The sequence below is a fragment of the Sorex araneus genome, chromosome X (assembly GCF_027595985.1).
Source record: "Sorex araneus isolate mSorAra2 chromosome X, mSorAra2.pri, whole genome shotgun sequence".
Classification (NCBI taxonomy): Eukaryota; Metazoa; Chordata; class Mammalia; order Eulipotyphla; family Soricidae; genus Sorex; species Sorex araneus.
Genome location: NC_073313.1, coordinates 25,012,790 through 25,036,538, shown reverse-complemented (window position 1 = coordinate 25,036,538; position 23,749 = coordinate 25,012,790). Strand labels below are relative to the sequence as shown.

Sequence of the window (23,749 nt, the reverse complement as noted above, 5' to 3'; positions counted from 1 at the left end):
TCTGAGTGGAACTTCGAGGAAGGCTATTCAAGACTGACGCTGTAGGCAGGTGAACCTTTTGTGCAGCTCCCTAGGACCACGCTGTGACCTTGCGGGTGGAAACCTGACATCAATGAGACACTATGGAGCCACTAAAGCAATTCTGGAGAGCCCACATCTGGATGTCCATCACGTGATACAGAAAGAACGAAGGGGATCATGTAGAGGCAGAAGGATAAATACGGGAGGAGCTCACTCAGCTGTGGTGGAGAGGGAACAAATCAAGGTTAAGGACAGTGGCAATCAATAACAAGTCCTGGGCACTGGATTCTAGACCCGAGAGTGCCAGGCTGGAGCAGAGGGGGTGGGGCGGTGATTAGGATGACAGGAAGTTAACTTGGTAGCACAGGTGGAACACCTGGGTGAGGGTGAAGGGAGGTAACAGGAGGCGCCCAAAACCACAGCTGTAGATCACAAATACTGGGGGGGGGAAGGAAGGTCAGACAGAGGCGACACAGGGGTGGGGTACAGGAGGGTCATGAGCACACAGGTGGCAGCGCTGTGTAGTAACTTTGCACACCAATGCCAGAAACCTGAACATCAACATAACCCTAGGACCGAAATGATCAGACTTTCAAAAAAGAATGAGATGGGGGACGGTAGGCGGGGAAGAAGGTAGTGAGGTAAAGAATGAATTGCTCAGTTTTTATTTTAACTACTATTAAAAACTGTCTGCTTTCCATCCCCTTCAGCTGAGGGCAGTTCCTACCTGTGATGAGTTGAACCAGGTCACCACCTCCCGCCCCGCCCCACAGCTGTGGAAGTCCTCGTGGCCAGGACCTGTCAAGGAAGCATTTGGCTTCCTTGCTTGGAGAATGGATCTTGGCAGGTCAGTTGAGACGAGCACGAACTGGATTAGAATCCGGTGACGGGGTCCTTAGCAAACAGGCATGCAGGAAAGGGGTGGCCAGCGGCCTTACAGACGCGGGTATTAAAATAAAGCATCTATTAGCCAAGGAACCCCAAGACTGATCACTCCTCGAAGAGGCCGACAAAGCTTTTCTCCTACACATTTCACACGAGTAATGGAGCCACTGACACCTGAATTTCAGACTTCCAGAACCGTGAGACCAAAAATGTATGTGTTTAAGCCACCCAGTCTGTGGAACGTCATTCTAGTGGCCCCAGGAAACCAATACCCTCCTCCTAAGGGAAGCTGACGCTTTGGCCTAAATAAACCACTGGAATCTCAAAAGCCCGACGAGCTATTTTTCAGCAATTACATATGCTCTGCCCCCCCATGCATTTTAGTACACGGATATGATCAGAAATGAAATACTGTGAATATGAATGCCAAGAAAGTAAAACATATGATTTCAAACAGACTTCCTAAAAGTTCACTGCCTAGAAAAGTTGGCAGTGACAGCCTCATTCTGCTCCAAATGAGATCTAGTAAGGACACCTGAAGTACTGGATGCATTTTGGTTACTTTATGAGGACACAAACTCTATGGCGGGGGGTGGTGGGGGAGACTGCTCTTCAAGCGAAACACTGGAGAAGTGGCGGAAGACCCAGAAATACTGGGTCAAGCAAGAACTCCTTTCACATAGCTGAGAGGCTCTCAGCAAACCGAGGGTAGGTATGGCATAACTGCTTGCCATAGCTGGGAACAGAGGGAAGAGTCGGTATAGGTTGGGTAAATACCACTAAGGCAAACTAGAACCAATGACTAAACCCCAGGATACGCCAAATAAAAGACCTAGCTAGCCAATGAAAAACACATGTCTAAAGAATAGTGGGCTGGAGCGAGGGCACAGAGGGTAGGGCATTTGCCTTGCACACGGCCGACCCAGGTTTGATTCCTCCGCCCCTCTTGGAGAGCCTGGCAAGCTACCCATGGCATATTCGATATGCCAAAAACAGTAGCAACAAGTCTCACAATGGAGACGTTACTGGTGCCCGCTCGAGCAAATCGATGAGTAATGAGATGACAATGATGATTTTAATAAGCAGCAATTTGCATATTATCTAAGTCCCATGAACTTAAAAAATAAAACTTGCTACTGTTCTAAGTATCTGAGCAAAGAGTTATTGTACGAATCCCAGGACCGAAACTGACCCAACTTCCTCCCATAACTCGGGCGGCACAGGCGGAGGAAGAACGAGTATCCATATGCCAAATCAATTCTGACACATCCCCAACTGCAACTCAGGGCTAGCCAGGAGATATTTATCAGGAGAATGCACCGGCAGTCCGAGGCAAGACCGATACCAGCAAACCCGAACAACGATACCAGCAAACCCGAACAACGTACTTCAGGCCCCCACTAGCCTGGTGCCTTAGTCCAAACATTTACAAATGCCTCTTTTTTGTGATGGGTAACATTAAAAATATTTTTTAAATTGGGATTTAGGTAAGATGGCTTGGTGAATCCTTAGTTAACATGCTTGTGTTTTTTTGGGGGGTTGGGTTTGTTTTGGGGCCAAATCTGGTGGCGTTCAGGACTTACTCCTGGTTCCGCACTTAGGGATCACTTCTGGCAGGGCTCGGGGGGACCACGTGGGGTGCCTGGGTGAGCCATGTGCAAGGCAAGTGCCCTGCCTGTGGTACTATCGCTCCAGCCCCAACTTGCTTGGTTTTAGTGAGCAAGGTCGCTGCCTCTTCCCTGCCATCAAAGTGCTCCGGCCCCACCTCCGCTGTCTCTGTGGCATGTCTCGTTTACATCCGCCCCTCTTGGTAATCAGTGTTACATTCAAAGGCCAATAATTTGTCATTAGCTAGTGTCTGTTTCCATGATAGCAATTTCATGTAATGTGTCATTTCACACTAGCTTTAATAAGGAAATGCCCTATTCGTGGGTATGACCCTAGCCCCTAACCCGGGGCCTAGGCTATTGTAGGCATTCAATCCAATAGCAATTAATCAAGTGGTGTGTGACCAATAGGCGGCAGCCGAGAAATTAAGAAGCAGATGAGCGTCATCCCGGACAAGCCTGCGGTGATCATGCTTTGTCCCCGGTGCCACTGGCTCTGGACCTCCCTTCAAATGAGCTCTGGCAAGTTGCAGATATTTCCTCCTACGAAAACGGCCTAAGAACCTAATACAGTGAATTAAGAAATGATAGGCTCAGTTCTTCACTATTAGAGAACCAAGTCTACCCCGTCACGACTCACTCAACATAGGATGCGGGAGACAGGGCTATCCCGAGAGGGCTCAGGGCGGCATCACCAACCAGGCCCGGCCCCGCCTGCAATTCCCAGGGGGCTGTGTCTGGAGTGGCCCTGTGAGCTGAGGTGCTACCGAGTCCCTCATGAGGCGGTGGAGCACCGATCTCCTCGATAATCAGATAAACGCCAGCTGAAACATGCCTTCTGGCGAAGGACAAGCTCCGAAGGGGAAAAACAAAAGAGCAACTTTGGAAACATGCTGGAGTCCTCATTAAAGGAATAACCTTTTCTTTTTCATAGCTGGCCTCTAGGGCCTCACCTATGTGGGGCAATTACTCAAGGACCCAGCTTGAGCCACATGCCTGGACCCATGAATAGTAACGAATAAAAGACAACTGGGCATATTAAACCATTGCCAGCCACTTGTACCAGGAGCTTAATGACTAACCAGACGTACGCTTTCCCTTCATGATCTCGTACCAAGAATGAGATCAGAAAACTGGCTGACTTGCTAGGAAGTCATCCGGTTTTCATTGACAGTGCAATCACTGAATGTGTCAAGAGTTGCAAAGGCAGCGTTGTTTCAGGAAGCAAGATGGTTCTCCTACCTCTACAACAGTGTGTGTGTGTGTGTGTGTATGTGTGTGTGTGTGTGTGTGGTGCGTTTCTTGGAGTACGTGGACTTCTGCTCTCTTTCTATACCCACTCAAGTCTTGGGATGTGACTGACATAAACTATGACAGCCAACACTCACTATGCATTTCATATATATATAAAGAAACTATATTTCACTTTGCTAATGACCAAAGATACAAAGATACAAACTATAGTTCACCTTGCTAATGGCAAGGGACATATTATACTTAACTGGTTAAAAGAAGAAGTTAGTGATGATGCCTCAATGCTGCAAAGGTGGTGGGAAAACTGGAATACTAGTGCAGACATCAAGTACTGGCAACAGTAGAAGTTGGATAAAGCCATAAAAAAAGCAGTCTGGCAAGTCTGGCATCCTGGCAAGACAAATCGGGGATCCAGTGCACTGACGCACTGCAGACATGCGGGGTTACGAACTGTAGAGAAGTCAGGCTGGAGTGTAGTTCAGTAGCAGAGATTTGATTTGCATGTGTGAGGCCTTGAGTCTGATCCCCGGCACTGGCCAAAATAACATTTATCCTGGGGCAGGAGAGATAGGATAGGGGATTGATCCCAGGCCCCACAAAGTCCCCCAAACATTGCCAGACACACGATGCAGGGCTCCCGAACACCCTGGGATGGCCTGGGTAATGCCCAGCACTACAGGACTGACTGGCCACAACATACTGGGACCCCCCCCAATAAAATGGGGACTGGAGAGATAGTTCATGGGATAGGGCACCTTGCCTTTCATATGGCTAGCCAGGGTTTGATCCCCAGCATCCCCTATGACCCCAAAGCCTTGCCAGGACTGAACCCTGAGCACAGAACCAGGAGTAAGCCCCAAGCACTGCCAGGTGTGGTGCAAACACCAAACCAAACAAAAATCGGAAAGAACATCATAAAGAGGACAATTAAGTAGCAACAACTTCACTCTAAGCAGCAGAAAAATCCATTAAAAGTTTCCAGTAAAGAGACATAAGTAGCCTAAAATGCCGACTAAGGAATGCTTAAACTTGCGTTGAAATTTTTTCTTTGTCTTTTTAATTACAGGGCTAATGCTCACTGGTATTTGGGAAACGTTCCTGCGCTCGGGGGCCCAGGCGGGGTCAGGACTCACACCCAGGGCCTCACACATATAAAGCACCTGATCTACCGCGGAGTTCTATCCCCGGTTCTGCGCTTAAAAAAAGAGAAATAGCCCACAAAATCATATCCTCCTACTCTCATTATGACTGCAACCACATGCAAATACAAAACCAAGGGAAGACAGAGAACAGCGGTGGCCATTTGTAGTCCCCAACTTCCGGGGAAACAGCATCGGTCAGCTTGGAATTAAAACAGAAAACGAACAGAACGTGGAAATAAAAATTATATTGCTTAGGGCCAGAGCCAATAGTACAGCAGGTAGGGCCCGTGCCTTGCACACAGCTGACCTGAATTCTGTCCCCAGTACCCCATATGGTCCCCCCCCCCCCAGCCCGCCAGGAGTGACCCCTGAGCAAAAAGCCACAAGTAAGCCCTGCGTACAGCCAGGTGCGGCCCGCAAATCAAAAACATTTTCCCTTAAACCAGCCGGTGATCAAGCCTTTTCTGTGGACAGATCTGAAGCGCGTATTTGGTTACAGAAGCCTGCCCTTGCATTAAAACATGTAATCAGTAACAGGTTCTCTGCGTGGCCTCGTTTCTCCCCCAGTCATGCTGCAGTCCATGTGCTTAACGCTGACTGACCAGGCCGTGCTACGGGAATGGGGTCACGGAACACTGCGTGCACAGAAAACCTTTGACCATTCTCCCCACCAACGTCTGGGAAATGCTGCGGAGGTGAAGGATGCTCAAAGGTGGGTAAACCAGGTGAAAGGGGCCAAATGGTAAATCAGGCAAAAGGGGCCAGGGACGGAAAGCAGACTTTTGGTGGTGAAAATCACGTAGCACGAACAGATGGTGAGTTATAAAGATCTCTAAGGAAACCTGTATGTCATAAACTTATGTGCTTCAACTTGGAAGAAGGCGGGAATGGCAGGGAAGGTGTTTTAATGACCAGGGAGGTCTTTCCATGCCACGAGCTCACCGGGTTCTTACCCTCCAGTACCCACCAGAGTAAAGCTTCAAACTTACTCCACTATGCTGCTGCTTGGATATTAATCATCAAGCCCACAAAATAAAACAAACCCTGGAGGTTACAGGTTTGAAAGGTTTCCTTACAAAAGGAGAACTTGCCAGCTCCGAAGGGAACAGCGGTTGCCACAGAGACTGGCATCTCTTCCCCGTAATCATGAGGTGGCACCAAGACATCTGAGTCACCCCTAGGAGAAGTAGGCAGGTTCCCCTTCCCATATAAATGCAGCCTTGCAAGGAAATGTCGAAATCGTTGGGAAGTCTAGGTTAAAAAACACATATGGTGTAGGGTGTTGACACAGGGGAGATAGCAAATCTGCCTCCCAGAGCTGTGGGCCGGGCTGGCACAGCCCTTCACCCCCTCCGATACCCTGTAGAGCATAGCCGGGGCCATTACCTCTGGTCGCAGCGTGGCTTTCATGCAGACCTGGCAGAGAGGGCCGTATCGGGAGAACTGGATGGGGAGGTGGCGAGTTCGGTGGCGGCAGGTTGGCTCCTCGCAAATCAACCAGCCCTGGAAGACAAACAGGACAGAGAACATCAGAGTCCCATCCTCGACACCGACAAATAGGTTCATTCCCTGGCTATTGAGACTCAATTTTTTTCAAGCCTTCCTTGGAGATTATGAAGTAACTTGATACCTTTTGTTCCAGACAGACAGATCCAATCTAGAAGCCCGCACTCAAAAAGTTCGGAAACTTGGGGCTGGAGAGACAATACAGGGGGTAGTGCTTGCCCTGCATGCGGCACACCCAGGTTTGATTCCTGGTACCCCATATGGTCCTCTGAGTTTTACCAGGAGTGATCCCTGAGCACAGAGCCAGGAGTAAGCCCTGAACACTGCCAGGTGTGGCCCCCCAAAGAGTTAGGAAACTCATCAAGTTAAAAAAAAGTCACATGCAATATATTTTTTAAATTTATTAATTTTTAAAAAATTTATTGAATCACCGTGAGATAGTTATAAGCTTTTATGTTTGGGTTACAATCACACAATGATCAAACACCCATCCCTCCACCAGTGCACATTCCCCACCACCAATATCCCCAGTATACCCCCCTTTCCCACCCTCCGCCTGCCTCCATGGCAGACAATATTCCCCCATACTCTCTTTCTACTTTTCGGCATTATGGCCTACAACACAGACACTGAGAGGTCATCATGTTTGGTCCATTATCTACTTTCGACATGCATCTCCAATCTCAACTGGTTGCTCTTTAGGGCACTCGGATTGTTTCCAGATTTTGGCTATTGTGAACAGTGCTGCGATGAATATATAGGTACAGATGTCATTTCTACTGTGCTCTTTTGCATCCTCGGGATATATTCCCAGAAGTGGTATTGCGGGGTCATATGGAAGCTCATTTTCTAGCTTTTGAAGGACTGTCCATATGTCACATGCGATATTATTTTGTTTTCTTTCCTTTTGCTCCGTTTTTGGACAACACTGGTGGTGCTCAGAGGCTACTTGCCAGCTTGGTGCTTGGGTACACGTGGCAATGGAAACTAAATCTGGGCCTCCCGCATTGCCATTAAATTCCTTTTCTTAAGCTTACACATGGAAATCAAACGAATGGGTTCTTGTGTTTTGATAAAGAAGATTCCCCAAGGCTAGAAGGTAGAAATGAAAGACTTCCCAATGGCGCAGAACAACTGGCTCAGTTTCCTCCTCTAGAAAATGGGCACAATGATACTTGAAAGTGTTGCAAGGGGTCTAATACATCTAGAGCACCGGACTTCAGCTGTCATTCTGAGCAATGGTGCGGGTCCGCAGGTGGAGAGAGAATGGAAACCAGCGGTGTGCCAGTGTCTAACTGCTGGATAGGTACAGACAGGTGTAGAAAATGGTTGAAGAACGCTGCTCTACAGTGGTCAACACTAAACTTGGCATAAAAGAACCCCTTACTATGTGTAAGCAGTTATTTCCTTTAAAATAAAAACAGACCCTGTTACACTCATTCTCTGGAGGCAAAGCTGGCTGCCAGATTTTCAAGGACATCGACTGACCGTTTTTTCCCCCCTCATGGTTTGCAATTACCACTGCCCAACTCCTGAGCTTTTAGAGACCCTTTCTCCCATTGCTTTAGTTCTCCGTGGTTGCTTTGAGATAGCTATCTGCCTGTCATCCTTAAAAAAAATTTTTTTTTGCTTTCTGGGGTCACACCTGGCGATGCACAGGGGTTACTCCTGGCTTATGCACACAAGAATCACTCCTGGCGGTGCTCGGGGGACCATATGGGATGCTGGGAATCGAACCTGGGTCAACCTTGTGCAAGGCAAACGCCCTACCTGCTGTGCTATGGCTCCAGCCCATCTGCCTGTCATCTTAACGTGGCATTGAGCCTGTAACAAATCCTGGTCTGTTAAACAAGTAAGGTAAGACTTCACGAATGAATGTGAGGAAAGCTCAGGCCTGCCCACGAAGGCACTGGCACCTACGTGGATAGCTACAGGGCAACCCAGGGGGAGACTCTGGGACCCTCGGCACGGCATTTCCACTCGGGACAAAAAGGGACCCAACTGCCTTTGGGTCTTGGGAGTGTTCTGGAATGGAGGTGGGAGTTTCTGGAATGGTTTTAGGAGTAAACTGACATGTGGTGAAGGGAGATGGCAAGAGAGAGCACTCCGGTGGCAAGAAAATGTGCAAAAGAGCAAGGGCGAAAGAACACTTGGCTGTGGCATCAGGAAGGGTCGCAGTGACAAGGCGGCCTCTTTCCTGGGGTCACAGCAGAGAGCGCTGTGTGACAGTCAGGGACTCTGTTCTGCCCCTAAGAAGTGGCCGGTGCTAACAAGCCCACTGGCTCCAGCACTGGCTCCACGGTATTTCAAGTACTTCTGGGACTGAATTCAAGTCCTACTAGGCCAGAGCAACAGCTCAGCAGGCGGAGAACATGCCTGCCTGGAGCTGACCCTGGTTCCATTGCACTGTGCCCAGGTCCCCTGAGCTTGGCCAGGTGCACCCCTGGCCTAAACCACTGGGCCATTAGATGGCAGGGCCTGAGCAGCTCGGCTCCCAGGCTAGCAACTGCTCAGTGGCTTCCCGAGCACTGCTTGGGAGACCCCTGGAGCCTAGGGCTGGAGAGATAATACGGAGGCTAAGGCTATGCCCAACCTGCGCTGAAGCCCCATCTGGACCCCATTCCTGTCACCTGGCCTCCCGAGTAGCGCTGGGGTGGCTGGGGTCATCTCTGGGATGCATGGCATGAGCTGCACATCCTCAAACCCTCGCATTAAATGGCCGGTCCTGTTGGCCAAGAACCACCAAGAAGGGCCTCTGGGCCTCCCGAGCTCTACCTGGGAGCCCCCCCAAAGATTCACTGTATCACTGTCATCCCTGTTGCTCATCGATTTGCTCGAGTGGGCACCGGTACCGTCTCCATTGTGAGACTTGTTTGGCATATCGAATACGCCACGGGGAGCTTGCCAGGCTCTGCCGTGCAGGCAGGATACTCTCGGTAGCTTGCCGGGCTCTCCGAGAGGGGCGGAGGAATCGAACCCGGGTGGGCCGCATGCAAGGCAAACACCCTACCCGCTGTGCTATCGCTCCAACCCACCCCACAAAGATTATGGGGCAAAATTCCTACATATGGTCTCCAGAAGTTACAAACTAAAAAAGGAAGCTTGGTCTACAAAGACTCAGAGAGCAGTGCAGTGGGTCTTCCTGGAAGGAGCATGCACGGCCGAGGGGCCGGTGTGACTGTGGAAGATGGAGAGCAGGTACCCACAGCACAAGGCCGGGGGCCAGAACATAAATAGCACCGGCCCGACACGGAATCCCAGGGCTGCCTCCTGCGTTTTCTTGATTTGAAGATGCATTTTCATTCAGGTTTTTCGATTTTTGAAACAGACTCATTCACAACTGCCCCACACGTTTAACCCCACTCTTAGGTTTCCTTCTGCCAAAACGTTGCTTTCAGCTCCCAAGTAGATGGCCTCCCAGAATGAAAGGACAAGAAATGCGGGTTATTTTATGCCAGTTCAGTGTTGAAACGTGTCCGCTGCGGGGGGGGGGGGGTGGCGCGCTGTAGCAGTTCAGGGGAGCAGGAGCCTGAAGTGCAATTGGCGGCAGGGGGTGCCGAGTGATGTTTTTACTCCCTGAGAAGGGGACTGGAAGCTTGGGGATATCTGGCTGTGCCTTTCTGGCAAGGGCAACTGGGCAGAATGGAGTGGACCATTGAAAAGGTGTTAAATTTAAAAAGAGTCCACACGTGGCCTACCGCTCACTCCCTTTTCAAGGAAAGAAAATCACCTGGTCCCCTGGAAATGTACTTTCAAATATAATTTATTTAGGCATAGCGACTTACATAGTTATTCATACGTGAGTTTGGGGTATACCTTCTTTAAGCGAATGCAGTGCCTGCCAGGCGCCAAAGGCAACTAACTGCGCCCCTCCCTCCTAGAGCTCCGGGGAACGGTATTGCTCACTTGAGGACACTCAAAACTGGAAGATGTCAACACTATTCACAACAGCCAGAATCTGGAAACAACCCGAGTGCGGAGAACTGATGACGGCAGAATGAACCTACTACAGTACAGCACTAATGTCCTACAGTACATCTACTCAGTGGAATACTATGCAGCCATTAGGAAAAATGAAGTCATGAAATCTGAATGGACACGGAGCGTCCATCTTTGGACTCATTGCTGACTGAAATGAGCCAGAGGGAGAGCAACAGACATTGGGTGATTGCACTCATTTGTGGAATATAACAAATAGTGTGAGACTAATACGCAAGGACAACAGAAATTAGGGCCAGGAGGACAGACCCATAGTTGGAAGCTTGCAACAACTTGGGGGGGTGCAGTAAGGACCCCTATGACAATGATAGCTGGAAATGATCAATCTGGACAAGAACTGTGTGCTTAAAGTAGGTAAAGGAATACACATGATAACCTTTCAGTACCTGTATTGCAAACTATAATGACCAAAGGGGTGGTGGGGGAGAGAAAGAGAGAGAATCTGCCATAGAGGCAGGCCGAGGAGGGAGGTGGTGGTAGGAGGGAAACTGGGAACACCAGTGGTGGGAAATATCCACTGGTGAAGGGACAGGTGTTAGAACATTGTATGACTGAAACCCAATCATGAACAACTTGGTAACTGATCTCATGGTGATTCAATTTTTAAAAAACTGGAAGGTGTTTCTGGCATCAGGCAATTACGCAGGGTAGTAAATAAAACAATAAGTGCTTTATTAAGTAAAATATTTATTATTAAATATGATATTATCATTAAAATTATTTTAAAATATTTATTAATTAAAGCGAGGAGTGCCATGGTGCTGGGGGTACATGTACTCCTGGGGATTGAACCTGGGGCTCCGGTACGCCAAGCACTGAGCCAGCTCTGCGACCCTGGGAAGTGACATAAGGCTGTTATTTGAGGCTTCACCTACTTTAAATATATGTCTCCGTTAACTCTGCAAGCCCAGTTATAATGTCTGATTCTAAACAAGATAAAAACATAAGCAAGCAAACCGGTAGCTAGTCTGAGACAAGACATGATTAAATGTCAGAGTACAAGCTGGAATTGCAAATTCCTCCTTAATTTCTTCAATCCTAATGTTCAAAAGCTGAGGTTCTCAGCCAAAGCTTTTGAAACCCGATTCCATCAATGTATTCCCACTTCATGACTCATGAAGTAAGCTGCCAGCCAGGGTGAAGCTGAATTGTCACCTCACCTGTTTCTAAAGCAAACACCAAACTCTAGCTTTGACAGAGGCACTAACTAAATGTCCTTTCAAATCATATAGAAAACAGATAATATAATTTGCCTAGACTTCCTACCAGTTATAATTAACATTAAAGAGGTCTTTTCTTTTTTGTCACCTCTCTATTCAGTACTTATTTGGGTTTGTTTGTACTTACTATCTGCTAATCTCCCTTTACAAATGACAACAATAACTAGTGCTATTATGCATGGAAATTAAACATGCTGATAACTGTGTGAAGGGAACTGGGGCTGAAAAAATATTACAAGCCTGTAACTCTATGCCTCTTGTTTTATTTTGGTAATTAAGCTTGTGGTTGTGGGGTATTTTAAACAAAACTCTACTATGGGAGAAATAGGCCCTAATCATATTCACTATAAGCTTAGCTTCCATTCAATTTTGTCAAGTACATTTTAGTTAACCCTTTGTTCACCCAATGAGTCTGAACTAGACTAAATCTACCACTCAAGGACTAGCCGGCTTCTTAAAAAATATATATATGCCAGGCTCCTAAAAATATTTCGGGATTGGGCAAGCCATAAAAGACCTCATGGTGAGTCCTGTATTTTGATTGAAATCAAGCAAATCAAAATACTAATATCAGACAAATTCACTTTAGCAGTATCACTCACGGGAATGAAAGTAAAGTCATTTCTGTCCCCCATGTTGGGAAATAACATGCAGCCCTAAATTAAGCTGCCAAGTGAATGAAATACCATAATTTAAGAGTTTTTTGGAAGTCCAACCTAATTTAAGAGTTTTTTGGAAGTCCAACCTCATAAAAAGAGTTGGGGTTTAATAAAAACAACTCTAGAAGAAAAACCTGCCATGCATATAGATATGTTAGTTTACTATGCAATGCCCGGTGTAAACACCAAAAAAAACAGGAATAAGGTCAGGAAGTTTTCAGATGCCCAGAGCTTAACTCCATCTATACAGGAAAGGTAAAACCAGACCGTCCCAGAGCAAGATAAGCTCTCACTGAAACATGCAAAGATCTATCATCTGTTGCCTTAGGCTGAGCATCACTAATTCCTTGAAATCATTGTGTACGAAACTGTGTCAAGTGCTGATTGGTTCTGATTGCTAAATTATATTTTGGAGGCCTTAACTAAAATGGTTTCTGTCTGCACTTGCTAAAAAGGGATCGATTTCCTCTTGTAACTGAGGCGTTCCTGGCAGTTGCACCTTAAACACAAACTCCTATTCATTTGTGTACACTCGTATTTTTAGGAGAACGCATACACAGAGTGCACAGGAGGGCCTCCGAAAATCTGCTGAATAAACCAATAGAAGCAATGAAATGAAAACAAGTCAGGAAAATACTAAGGGAAGGATCTAAAATCCATAGTTTTCATGCCTTTGACTCAGATCGATGGTGGCTTCTTCTTATTTCTATCAGTCACAAAGTCTGTCCACTGTCTTCTTGAGTCCCACCACTACCAACTTTGCCCCAGCCTGGTCTCCCAACCTCTTTCTTTCCCACACCCACCATGAAGACTTTGCTAATTATCGTTTCCCAAGGGCACTCAACTAACATTCATCATGTGCCTTCCATAGTGTATAGTCAAAGACCATACTTTGGTCTGGCTTTCAGATTGTGGCCTCCATATCTCCTTTTCTCCCCATCCTCTTACACAAATTCTTTAGCCCATGGGTTGGTTTTGTCGCTTGTCTTTATCTGATTTTTGCTCATTTTGTCTAAAATGAGACCTTCTGTCTAAAAATGCCCGTGCCTTAAGCTTTACTTCCATTTCTCACCAGTGCAATGTCAACTTCCAAGGACTTCTCCCTCTACTCTAGCGATCTCCCAACACATGATATACTACTTTGCACGGGCCCCAAACCACCGTACTCTAGCCCCCCCTCCAATACACACAACTGGGTGCTCAGGCTCCTGGTTTGAGTTTGAAACTCTCCTCCAGCAACTCGAGCACGGAGGTTCACATTTGCTGAAGAATTCAGAGCTGAGATCACGAAAAAGTACATGGAGCCACAATGGTCTGCAACCAGTCTGCACAGGGCTACTACTGTGTGATCAGCAGCTGTCGAATCGGGATGCTCCCCCTGAGAATGCGATACTGGATTGGAAGCTCAAGATGGCAGAACCGACAGGCAGGGACAAAGAGGTGGCCTTGCTTGAGCCGGGCAATTTTCAGAACTCTTTGAAGAGACATTACCATGCAGTGCTGTGGTGATGTATGTTTTAGTTTAAAACGTTAACAGCACTCCAGAAGTGCAGTGGCAGGTGAGGGGCGGGTGTGCCAACACGCCCTACCATCTTCCCGAAATGGCCATTAATGGCTCCCCAAACTGCAGGCACTTTGAGAAGGCCAGACACTTAATCCACCACACCCCAAACCATTTACAAATGGTTTGGGGTTCCCTTGCAGTCAGTTTTCTGTTACAGAATTATCCCCAGTGTAAAATGGGTCTTCTTATAGACAGTGCACAGTATGGGCCCACAGCTGCTTTTGAAGAATGACATGTTGTGATTTAGAATTTCCAGAAATATAGAAAAAGCCCAAATTGCTTTCTGACCCACATTTGCACCCAAAACTGGGAGAAATTTTTCCTAAGATCTCCAGGGGGAAGTTTTAACAAGAACATAATTTTGCTTTTAAAGTTAAATTTTTTACACTGCAGCATGCTGGCATGTCAAAGAGTGATTATTAAGTCTCAGAGAGGTGCCAGGGTAGGAGATGAAAGAGCAAATCAGGAAAAATACACATACAAACTATTCACTGAAGTTAATACCAAAATATATTTTTAACAAAATTATCAAAGAAAAGAAATGGAAGGTGCCTCGTTGGTCAATGTAAGCACTTTAAATATCATTGAAATTGATTTTTAAAAGTAAGGCACCTCTTTAAATGAACAGTCACATGTCGTTTCATCCAAGTTATTTGAAACTTATTGATCTAATCATTTGTGCAGGGACGAGGCTCCGCCATCAGTTTGCTGAAAGGATAATGGGGCACTCCCATCTGATATGATAGGTTAAGATGCAAACAGTGGTCTTCATTTAAACATACCGAAGAGCACTGCAAGTGGACAGATTCCAACCTCAGCGATTGTACATTACATGATAAATTAGCGAGTTGTTCTGCTGTGCCTCCCATCAAATTCAATACCACAACCTCGTTATTTTAATTTGCAATCAGAGGTTGAGCATTGTGGGATGTACCTAAGGTATATTAAAGAGCCCAAATGCAAGCCATCTTCTACTGTACTGTGAAGAGAGAAAGCCAACAATTACCAGCAATTTTATTCTACCTCTGTAGGACAATACTAGAATGGTTCAAATTGTCTACATGCAAGCGACTGAATAAAATATACTTAAAATGACTTTATATGGAAAAATGACATTAGGGGGTAAAGTTCAATGGAGGGCATGTGGCGTCTGATGTGGGCAGCTAAAAAATCTTCCTTAGGGTATCCAAGTCTATTTTACAAATTAGTCTCCCCGTTCATCCTACTCAAAAGCAAGGGACGTTCTTAGGCTTTGATAGGTCACAACTAAGTACACAGTACCCTGTGCTTCAAGCATAATTTTGTTTTGTCTGTCAACTGTCAACAAAGCACAAAGGGCACAAGCGATCCCGCCATGGAGTATGGATGTTACAGATCTAACAACATACAAATAGTAAGAAACAAGATTTCACAGCTGCCCTTCACTTTGGATGAAAAAAAAAACCCTGAACAAACAGATTCCTCTTCATATTCCCTTAATTTCTTTCCTATTATACACATTTTCATAAAAGAACTCACCCCCCATATGCGAAGCTACAAGTGAATTGGGGAGGTGCTATTCCAACAGCAATGAATGTCCAATTCCAACATGGTTACAAAAGGAAGTCAGCTAAGGCGTACCGTTATTTCAACAAGGAAAAGGAAGAAACGATCGAGTAGAATGAGATGGTAAACTGGCTACTCTGGTGCTTATATGAATATTTTAGTGACAGAGCCGCTAAGAAAATTGTTCATTACTTCCACCAGCACCCCTGCCTCTCAAGTCTTCAGCCTTCAAAAACATCACGTTAGTTATGTACACAGGCTAACAAAGAAACTTCAAAAGCAAACTCAAGGGTCAGTTTTATCGATATGTACACAGAAAAAAGACTGGAAGGAAACACTCTAAAATGATGCCACTGTTTTTTTCTGGGTGGCTTCTTCTGTCTCTGTGTTCCTTATATTTCCTACAGCAAGCACCTATCACCTCTATTAATCCGAAAACTGTAATGAGTGCTAAGACAGATTTGTTTATAGTTTTAGATCTACTTGAAGGACATCTGAAAAGTATCTTGAGCTCTATATTGTGCTGGTTGTTGCTGACAATAATTTTCCAGGGCAAGTTCTTCTGGCACAACTTTCTCTTAGAAATTTTTTGGGTAAGCCATTGAGAAACCTCGAGACTAGCTCATCTTAGGCACATAAGCAGTTCTCAAAAAGTGTGGGGCAAGCCAGCTTTAAGGATGGTAGAATCATTAATTAAATGAAGCTCGTCACTTAAATACACCCTTCCACAGAATATGATTTGAATACCTATTTTTTAAGATGCTGCATCTTTGAAGGTAGCTAATAAATCAGCCTAAGAGGAGCCTTGTTCCCCATGGGCCCTTCCCACCTTTTACTCAGTGTCCACAAAGATCAGCTCAGATATCCAGGGCAGAAATCAAAATTAAAAACACTCAATCAAAAGGGCCTGTCTAGAACCTTATCACCAGCAGAATTTTTTTTTCTTGGCTCAAGTCAGGCTAAAAGTGATTCATATTGTTTCTTTGTAGACTAGTATTTATTGGTATGGGTTAATGTGATGGGCCTGAACAACAAACGTTGAGAGTGAACTATCTCCGTATTTGCCTCAAAGGGCAAGTTAAAACCAGAATGGCGTTTAAACCATCACCAAGCAATGTTTGTTCATTTAACTTTAATTATTTTCTCCTTGAGAATAGTTCTAATGAAACTGAATATCTTTCACGGTTTCGAAGGGCTGCCTGAATAGTCTGTAAACAGAACTAAGGGTAGACAAGAGATCTGGCTGCGCCAGGGGGTTGCTAGGTGATGCAGAATGTAAACCCACAAACTTGTTAAGGTTTGCTTTGCTTTCATGCCACTTTCACACACTCTCAAAAGTTTTGAGAACTGATTTTTTCAGGTGGCCATTAAAAAAAAAGACCCCCCTCCTTCTGAAAATTACTCCTTTCCCCCAGTAATCTGCCAGATTCAGAGAGATGAAATCCATCAGACCTTTTGGCTGTAACCTGGGAAACTTGTGGCTCCATGGGCCTGCAGATCATTTCATGAATGCCGGCCCGGGATGTAAGAAATCCACAAAGGTGGATTTTTGAATTAAAAAACAAAACAAAACAAAAACGACACTGCCAGTGTTTTATTATTAAGCTTTGCCTCAAATTCCATTTTCTTCCAGGGTGGGGGGTAGGGGGAGATGTGATCAGTTTGGAGGATCTGGGGCACAAAACCCCACACCCACTGGCAACTACATTCGCATCGATGATGATGACTGTGACAAACCTTTCGTGTAGCCACTCCTGGCCCCCATCACGTCCCACTGCCCACGAGCTTCGTCCTCCTAACCTCCTAACCCCTCCCCCCAACTCCGTTTTAAGTAGCTGATCAGAGGTTGTCCAGTAAGAGCACTTTATTAGATCATCAGCCAGAGGGGTTCACAAGTACCAGGAGCAATGGGCTCAAATGCGGCACATCAGTTTTAATAGACCAGGGGCTACTAGTAAACTGCAGATACTGCTGAGAACTTTCCATGCACTGAACTCTTGAAAAAGCACCGTCTCTCCAGCTTAAATGCAGCTGCCTCTTTCAATGCCGCAAATGGGTAAATTTGACAAAAAAGCCACCATTAAGACTACATGAAAGGCTCAAGACAACATCCTTTCAATGCTTTGTACTTCAGTAATCAGATGTACTTACTCACCCCCTCCCCCAAACCCGATCAAGAACTATTTCTGAATGGTAGGAAATAATTCCACTTTGTACATCTTTTAGTTAATCAAGACTTTCTATTCAGCAATTTGACCTTTTGTTCAAAACAGGATTATCAGTTTTTCGCCAGTTACCAAGGGCGACTCGCATGGTGAACATAATTGCAATAATTTGCAAAACACCATGGCAACCCACATTACAACTAGGTAAATACTGGGCTTTTGTGCTACATTGTTATTTTCAGAGATGCTGAAGTCAAAGAACGAATGACAAATGAACACAAAATTTATATTTGCTTTGTCTCAAAAGAGAAGAAAATTGATAACAAGAATTGGGGGGAAACCGACTACAGCTGTAATTTCTAACTTGATTAATTAGGATGGTAACAGTCCTTAACAGTATATTCAACAAACAGCCCTGACTTTTCTCTCCACCCACCTCTCCCTACCACTACCACTATCCCCCCCACCCCAGACAAATTTTTTCAGCTTGGAGAACAAACATCCCCCATTTGCTCTTTTCTTCAACTTAATGGAATCCTTAATTGCAGAATATTGTTCTCCTGCTCTTCACGGCGATGGCAATGGAGAGAAAGGAGAGTGCCAGGCCGGACAGGGAGCCGGTCATTACCCCGGCCTCCTTTGGACACCCCCGGCCCAATGATGAGACGGCATTTTTCTGGTATCAGCAGCTGTTTCGTGGCAGACAATAAAGTAAAAACTATTTAGCGTTGCAGAAAAGCCCCTTCTTTCCTCTTGGCAAGACAAGGTAAGTCTACTTGCCGAGCTGAAGTTTCTTCTTTTAAATGCCAGAATGAAAGATGCAACAATAATGGTAATTTTTTAACAACCGTTACATTTTCGCCTGTGAAGAAATCGTTAACTGGGTGCTGTCCCTCAAAGCTTCTGAAATGCATGTGTTTGCTATTTGAGGCAGATGGGGACCAGTATCATCAATGTGCTGAAAGCCACTTTATACTCCGAGAGAGCCCAATTCAGCAAACAATCAAGAACTACAAACTCTCAAATTGAAACCAAAATCAAACCCGCATTTCTAGTAGCTAAACATGACCTCACAAATAGTGTCACGGCTTCTTCCTGATCCCGAATAGGATGCACAGAAAAGTTATGGCGAAATCGTTTTATGCAGGTAAGACAAGCCTGGGTCTTTTTCGTAGGGAAGGGACCGTTTCTCACCCCGCCCCCCCCCGCCCCCGAGGCTCAAATTCTGCCACACTGCTTAGCTTTGGGGAAAGTGATGGATGTTTATTTTTATTTCATGTAAAACCGCACTATTTGCGGATGCGGACGAAATCAGACACCCAGGACGGATTGCCGAAGTTCTACTGCAGAGAGCTTGAGAAAAAAAGGGCTGCAGAAACCCCGCAGGCACAAGCCAGGGCGCCCCCCCCCCCCCCCCCCCGCAGCCTGCTAACGAGGCAGAGCGAATGGAGGCGCACAGATCATCTGTGGCTCTCCCCGAACTTCTAAGACAGCCAATGAACCCGATTCCCACAACGGATCTGTTCTTATTGTGTCAGGAAACTCCCAGGCAGAAAGAAGGCTGGAATTCGCCTTAAAGAAAGCACAATAGAACCTTGCTCAGAATATGCGGAATTACAGACCCTGCGATGTCTCCCGAGGAGGGGAGAGCAAAAAGAATGTGCCACTTGAACTCCTTCTCCGTCAGTGACACTGGCTGTGGATGCTTGCAAAATGTATTTTTTCTTTTTCTTTTTTTTTGTGGTGGTGGTGGTGGGGGGGGTTGCTTAGGCACACTCTGAATTTACCTGCATTTAAGTAGATTCCTCGGTAAATTCTAAAAGTTGAGAGGAAACTTATCTTTTAATGCCAAATGATAGTGCAGAACAAGTCTTTGGGACTTTTTCATCAAAAAGAATTGACCCAAGATTATAAAGTGGACCTCAAATCCCCATGGCACTTGAACTTCTTTAAGAAACCCTTGTATAGAAATGAAATATGTTGGAATCCATCTGGAGTTTCTCCACTTGGTACTCCAATTCTTTCTGACCCAGCCCCTCTTTTTTTGGGGGGCGGCTTCTGTCCCAGTTTTTTTTTTTCTTTTTCTTTTCTCCTGGTTCCCTCATCTCCATCCCACAAACAGGGCAAGAATGCTTCACTTCTGTGCAATATACAACCTCTTTTAATACCAATAAATGGCCCAAGCCCTTAAATAAGGACTAGTAAATACCTAGCAAGTGTACTACGGTCCATCTACAACTCCATCCCCTTGACCCATAGGGGATCAAAGCTGGCACTCAGTGTGAAACTCACCTGCTATCCCTTCCTGGCTCTAATGTTTGCAACTCTGGATTCACCAGCGGGAGAGTTTCCCTAAGAGCATTGGGCACACCCTAACAGAGTTTCAGCTTCAGCCAGGTGTCAGGGAGGGACTGCGAATTCGCTTCACTTAAGCTCCCAGGTGCTCCTGCTGCTCCCCCATCTGGGGCCCACGGCTTGAGAATCACCAGTTAGGGGCACAAAGGGGGCACGAGGGCTGAAAACACTCCCCAAGTGATTTGAATGTGCAAACTGTTTTGCGAAAGCACTTGTGCGTATTAACTCTTCTCTCCCATTCAAACAGACCTCCTGGATTATGTTCTGAAGAATCAACTTTGATTTCACTCGATTAAAGGAGCTGACCAGTTATTACAAGGCTTACATTATGTATGTGGGTTCGCAACATTTTTCTTTAAGAAGCCAAACAAAGAATCTTATCGAACCAACAAGAGAGATCCTACAATAGGAAGTGTGCTTCACGAAGGAACACAGAATTAGAGAACTGGTGAAAACGGTGTCTATGAAAGCAAGTACAATTCCATTCTCTACTTGGTTAAGTGATGTGACATATGTTTGAACTGCAACTTTTTAAGTTGGAAGGGACTTTAGTGCTCTGGTCTAATCCTTCAGCTTCTATCTGAAGAAAATGAGGGCCAAGGGAAACTAAACACTTTGTATAGTCAGGCAATTAGCTAAGGGGCCACCTGGCGCTCGCAAATCCGCGTCCCAGCTCAGTGTCCCCTACACCTACTCTGCTGAAAGGAGCCTGTGGCTGCAAGTGGGTCTTGAAAACTTGAACCGTGGTAAGTTCGAACTGCAATGTGTTGCAAGTGGAAAATCCACAGCACGTGCCAAAGACTTAGCTTAAAACGGAGAACATAAAAATTGTTATTAGTATCTTTAATTTCATAGTAGATATGCTGTTTTGAGTACACTGGGTTCCATGAAATTGGTTATGAGTGACTGCCTTTTCCTTCTGTCAACTCTGCAGTGCCACGGATGAAACCCTTGGGCCTCGTGTATGCAAGGCAAGTGTCAAGCCACTTTCCCTGCCCCCTCTTGCCTTGTTTTTAAAAACACAGATGGGGGCTGGAGAGATAGTAGAGCACAGAGCCAAGATTAAGCTTTGAGCACAGCAGGGGGTGGGCCTAAAATAAAAAAATACAAATGAATTGCCTTATGATCCAGTAATCTCACTTCTCTGTAAACATCTTCCCTCAAATAATGAAAATATGAAAGTGGGAGGTGACATCACAAAGATAGCTCAAGGGGCTAGAACACAGGCTGGCAAGGCAGACAGGGGCCTAGCTTGATCCCCGGCAGTACATGGACCCCACCAGCCCCCAGGCACCACCCACCGGCTATGGCCTGAAAAAATACAACAAAACATACAAGTGGAAGTATATGCCATCCTGAATTTTGCTTTTTTCTCCCCTTTAAAAGTAGAGGAAATTAGACTTGATCACTACATTAAGAAGTGGAATGTTCTTTTGAACAGCCACGAAGAACTGTTTTGTCTATTTTACTAACTCAATGACTCTTCTTCTGGACAATAATAATTATTTTTTGGTCTCTTACTCTTTCAATTATGCTGCCGGGAATACCATTATACAGTACATCCAATTTGGAGTGGCTGAGCCAAATGGAATATTCATTTAAAATTTTGGCAGATGCCAACAAACTACCCTATAGTAAAAATGGGGTGTTAACCCACCAGAGAGTGGAAGGACTTCCTTCCCTATGTCCTTGTCTACACTATGTGTTACCTGATTTTTGGATCACTGATACTGAAACTGAGAGAGCTGGAACATCGGGAACTATGTGTGATAGCTACTGGACATTTCTTTCTTTCCGAATTGCCTGTTCCTTATTCACTTCTCTACTCTCTTGATGGTCTTTACTTTATGATCCGCCATAACACTTTTCTGGATGGGTTGGGGGTTGGGGGCACATCTGGCAGTGCTCAGGGATTACTCCCAGCTCTGTGCTCAGGGATTCACTCCTAGAGGCCTTGGGGGACCATATGTGGTGCCAGGGATGGAACATGGGTCAGCCACATGCAAGCACGTGCCTTCCCCACTGTACCATCTCTGTGGCCCTGCAAACACACTTTCCGTGTGAAAGAAATTAGCTCCCCACTACATGGATCGCACACATTTTCCTGGATCATCTGTGCTTTCCTGCTTCCTTTTGTGAAAGAAACTAGCTCTGCCGTTACATGGATTGGCTATATTTTCCCCTGGATCACTGCTTGCTTTCCTGTTTTCTTTTGGTTTCATGCTACACCTGGGGGGCCTATTCTCAGCTCAGAGTTCAGGGGTCGCTCCTGAAGGAGCATTGGGGAACAAAATGGTGCTGGGCACTGAACCTAGATTGCATATCAAGCCCGCAGCCAGGCCGGGGGCTGTCTCCCTGCCCATTGCTCCTCTGACTTTACAGTGCGCATGTGTGTGAGTCTATATGCCCAGTAAAGACTGCTATCAAAAAATTGTAGTCAAAGTTTGCTCAACTCCAAGATTATTTAAGATATCTGTTAAATTTGGTTCACAGTCTAATTTTTTTTTGTCAACCTGGAGTTTGTTTTAGGGTGGGGAGTGAGGAAAAAATCTCAACCATAAATTTTCCCCAGGACTATTCCCTACAGACATGAACTATCCCTTCCCTCATACAATACTATCCACAACTTTCTCTATCAGCCACAGTAAAATCAACAGAGCACCAAATGAAGTACCATGAACTCGTAATTGTTTTATCATTGGCAAGACATTTGTTTTTGGTGAGAATTTCCTCTTTTTCAAATTGAAGCTTTAAATTTATGGACAAACTTTGAGAACAACCCTAATATCTTAAGCAATCCCGGTCAGGAATAGAGTACACTTCTCCAGCTCCTCAAGTTTGCTTTAAAGACCTTTAGTAGCGTTTTATTTATTTATTTTTGTTATAGGGTCATGCGCGGCAGTGCTCAGGGGCCACTCCTGCTGGTACTCAGGGGACCAGAGGCGCTAGGAGCTCACACCTGGGCCTCCAATCCTTGTCCTCTCTCTCTGGCTCTTTGCATAGCATTTTAAAGTCTTCCTATGTAGAGCTATAGATATTTAGCACATATCCTGTCAAATTGATACCTAAATATTCCATCATTTTAGACATTACTGTAAATGACATGTAGTCCACTTTATTTCCCAACTGATGGTTGTTTGGACAGATCAAGTTACTGGGTCTAATGATGTTCTTATTTTTTAGTTTTGGGACAACACCTGGCAGTGCTCGGGAGCTATTCCTGGTTCGTTCACTGCTTGGGGATTATTCCAAGCAACAGTCCGTTCTGGGAATCCAACCCAGGGCTCCTGATTGTGAAGCACATCCTCTAACTTGCTAAACAATCTTCCCAACCCAGTAAGCTACTGGGTTTACATTATTATTTTTCCACCCAGTGACCTTATAAAATTCATTTTTCTCTCTCATAGATCTGAGTTGATTTCATTTTTTTCTTTCGCCCCAGCTTACAGGAATCTCTAAGTAACAATGATGTTGTCCTTTTCTTTTCAATTCTTTTTGCTTTTTGGGTCACGCCTGGCAATGCACAGGGGTTACTCCTGGCTCTGCACTCCGGAATTACTCCTAGTGGTGCTTGGGGGAACCATATGGGATGCTGGGAATTGAACCCAGGTTGGCCGCATGGAAGGCAAATGCCCTACCCATTGTGCTATCTCTCCAGCCCCCTCCCTTTCAATTCTTATGTATCATTTTTTCTTACCTAACTACAACAGCTAAAAACTTTTAAACTTTTAAAGTTGATACCCATCAACATTTCCATTAAATTGCCTTATGTACTATATTTTTTAGGAATGTAGGGCTGTGAACCCCAAAAGTAAGCCGCTGCAGGA

The 23,749-nt window shown here is 45.5% G+C and overlaps 1 protein-coding gene across 1 annotated transcript in view; it reads right to left on the bottom strand.

The window, feature by feature from the left end:
- Positions 1-23,749, bottom strand: part of POLA1 (DNA polymerase alpha 1, catalytic subunit) — a 329,365-nt gene that overhangs the window by 108,436 nt on the left and 197,180 nt on the right. Inside the window, exon 35 of the mRNA XM_055123017.1 lies at positions 6,296-6,412. Within this exon, the coding sequence (XP_054978992.1) occupies positions 6,296-6,412 (117 nt within the window). The remainder of the gene's footprint in view (positions 1-6,295; positions 6,413-23,749) is intronic.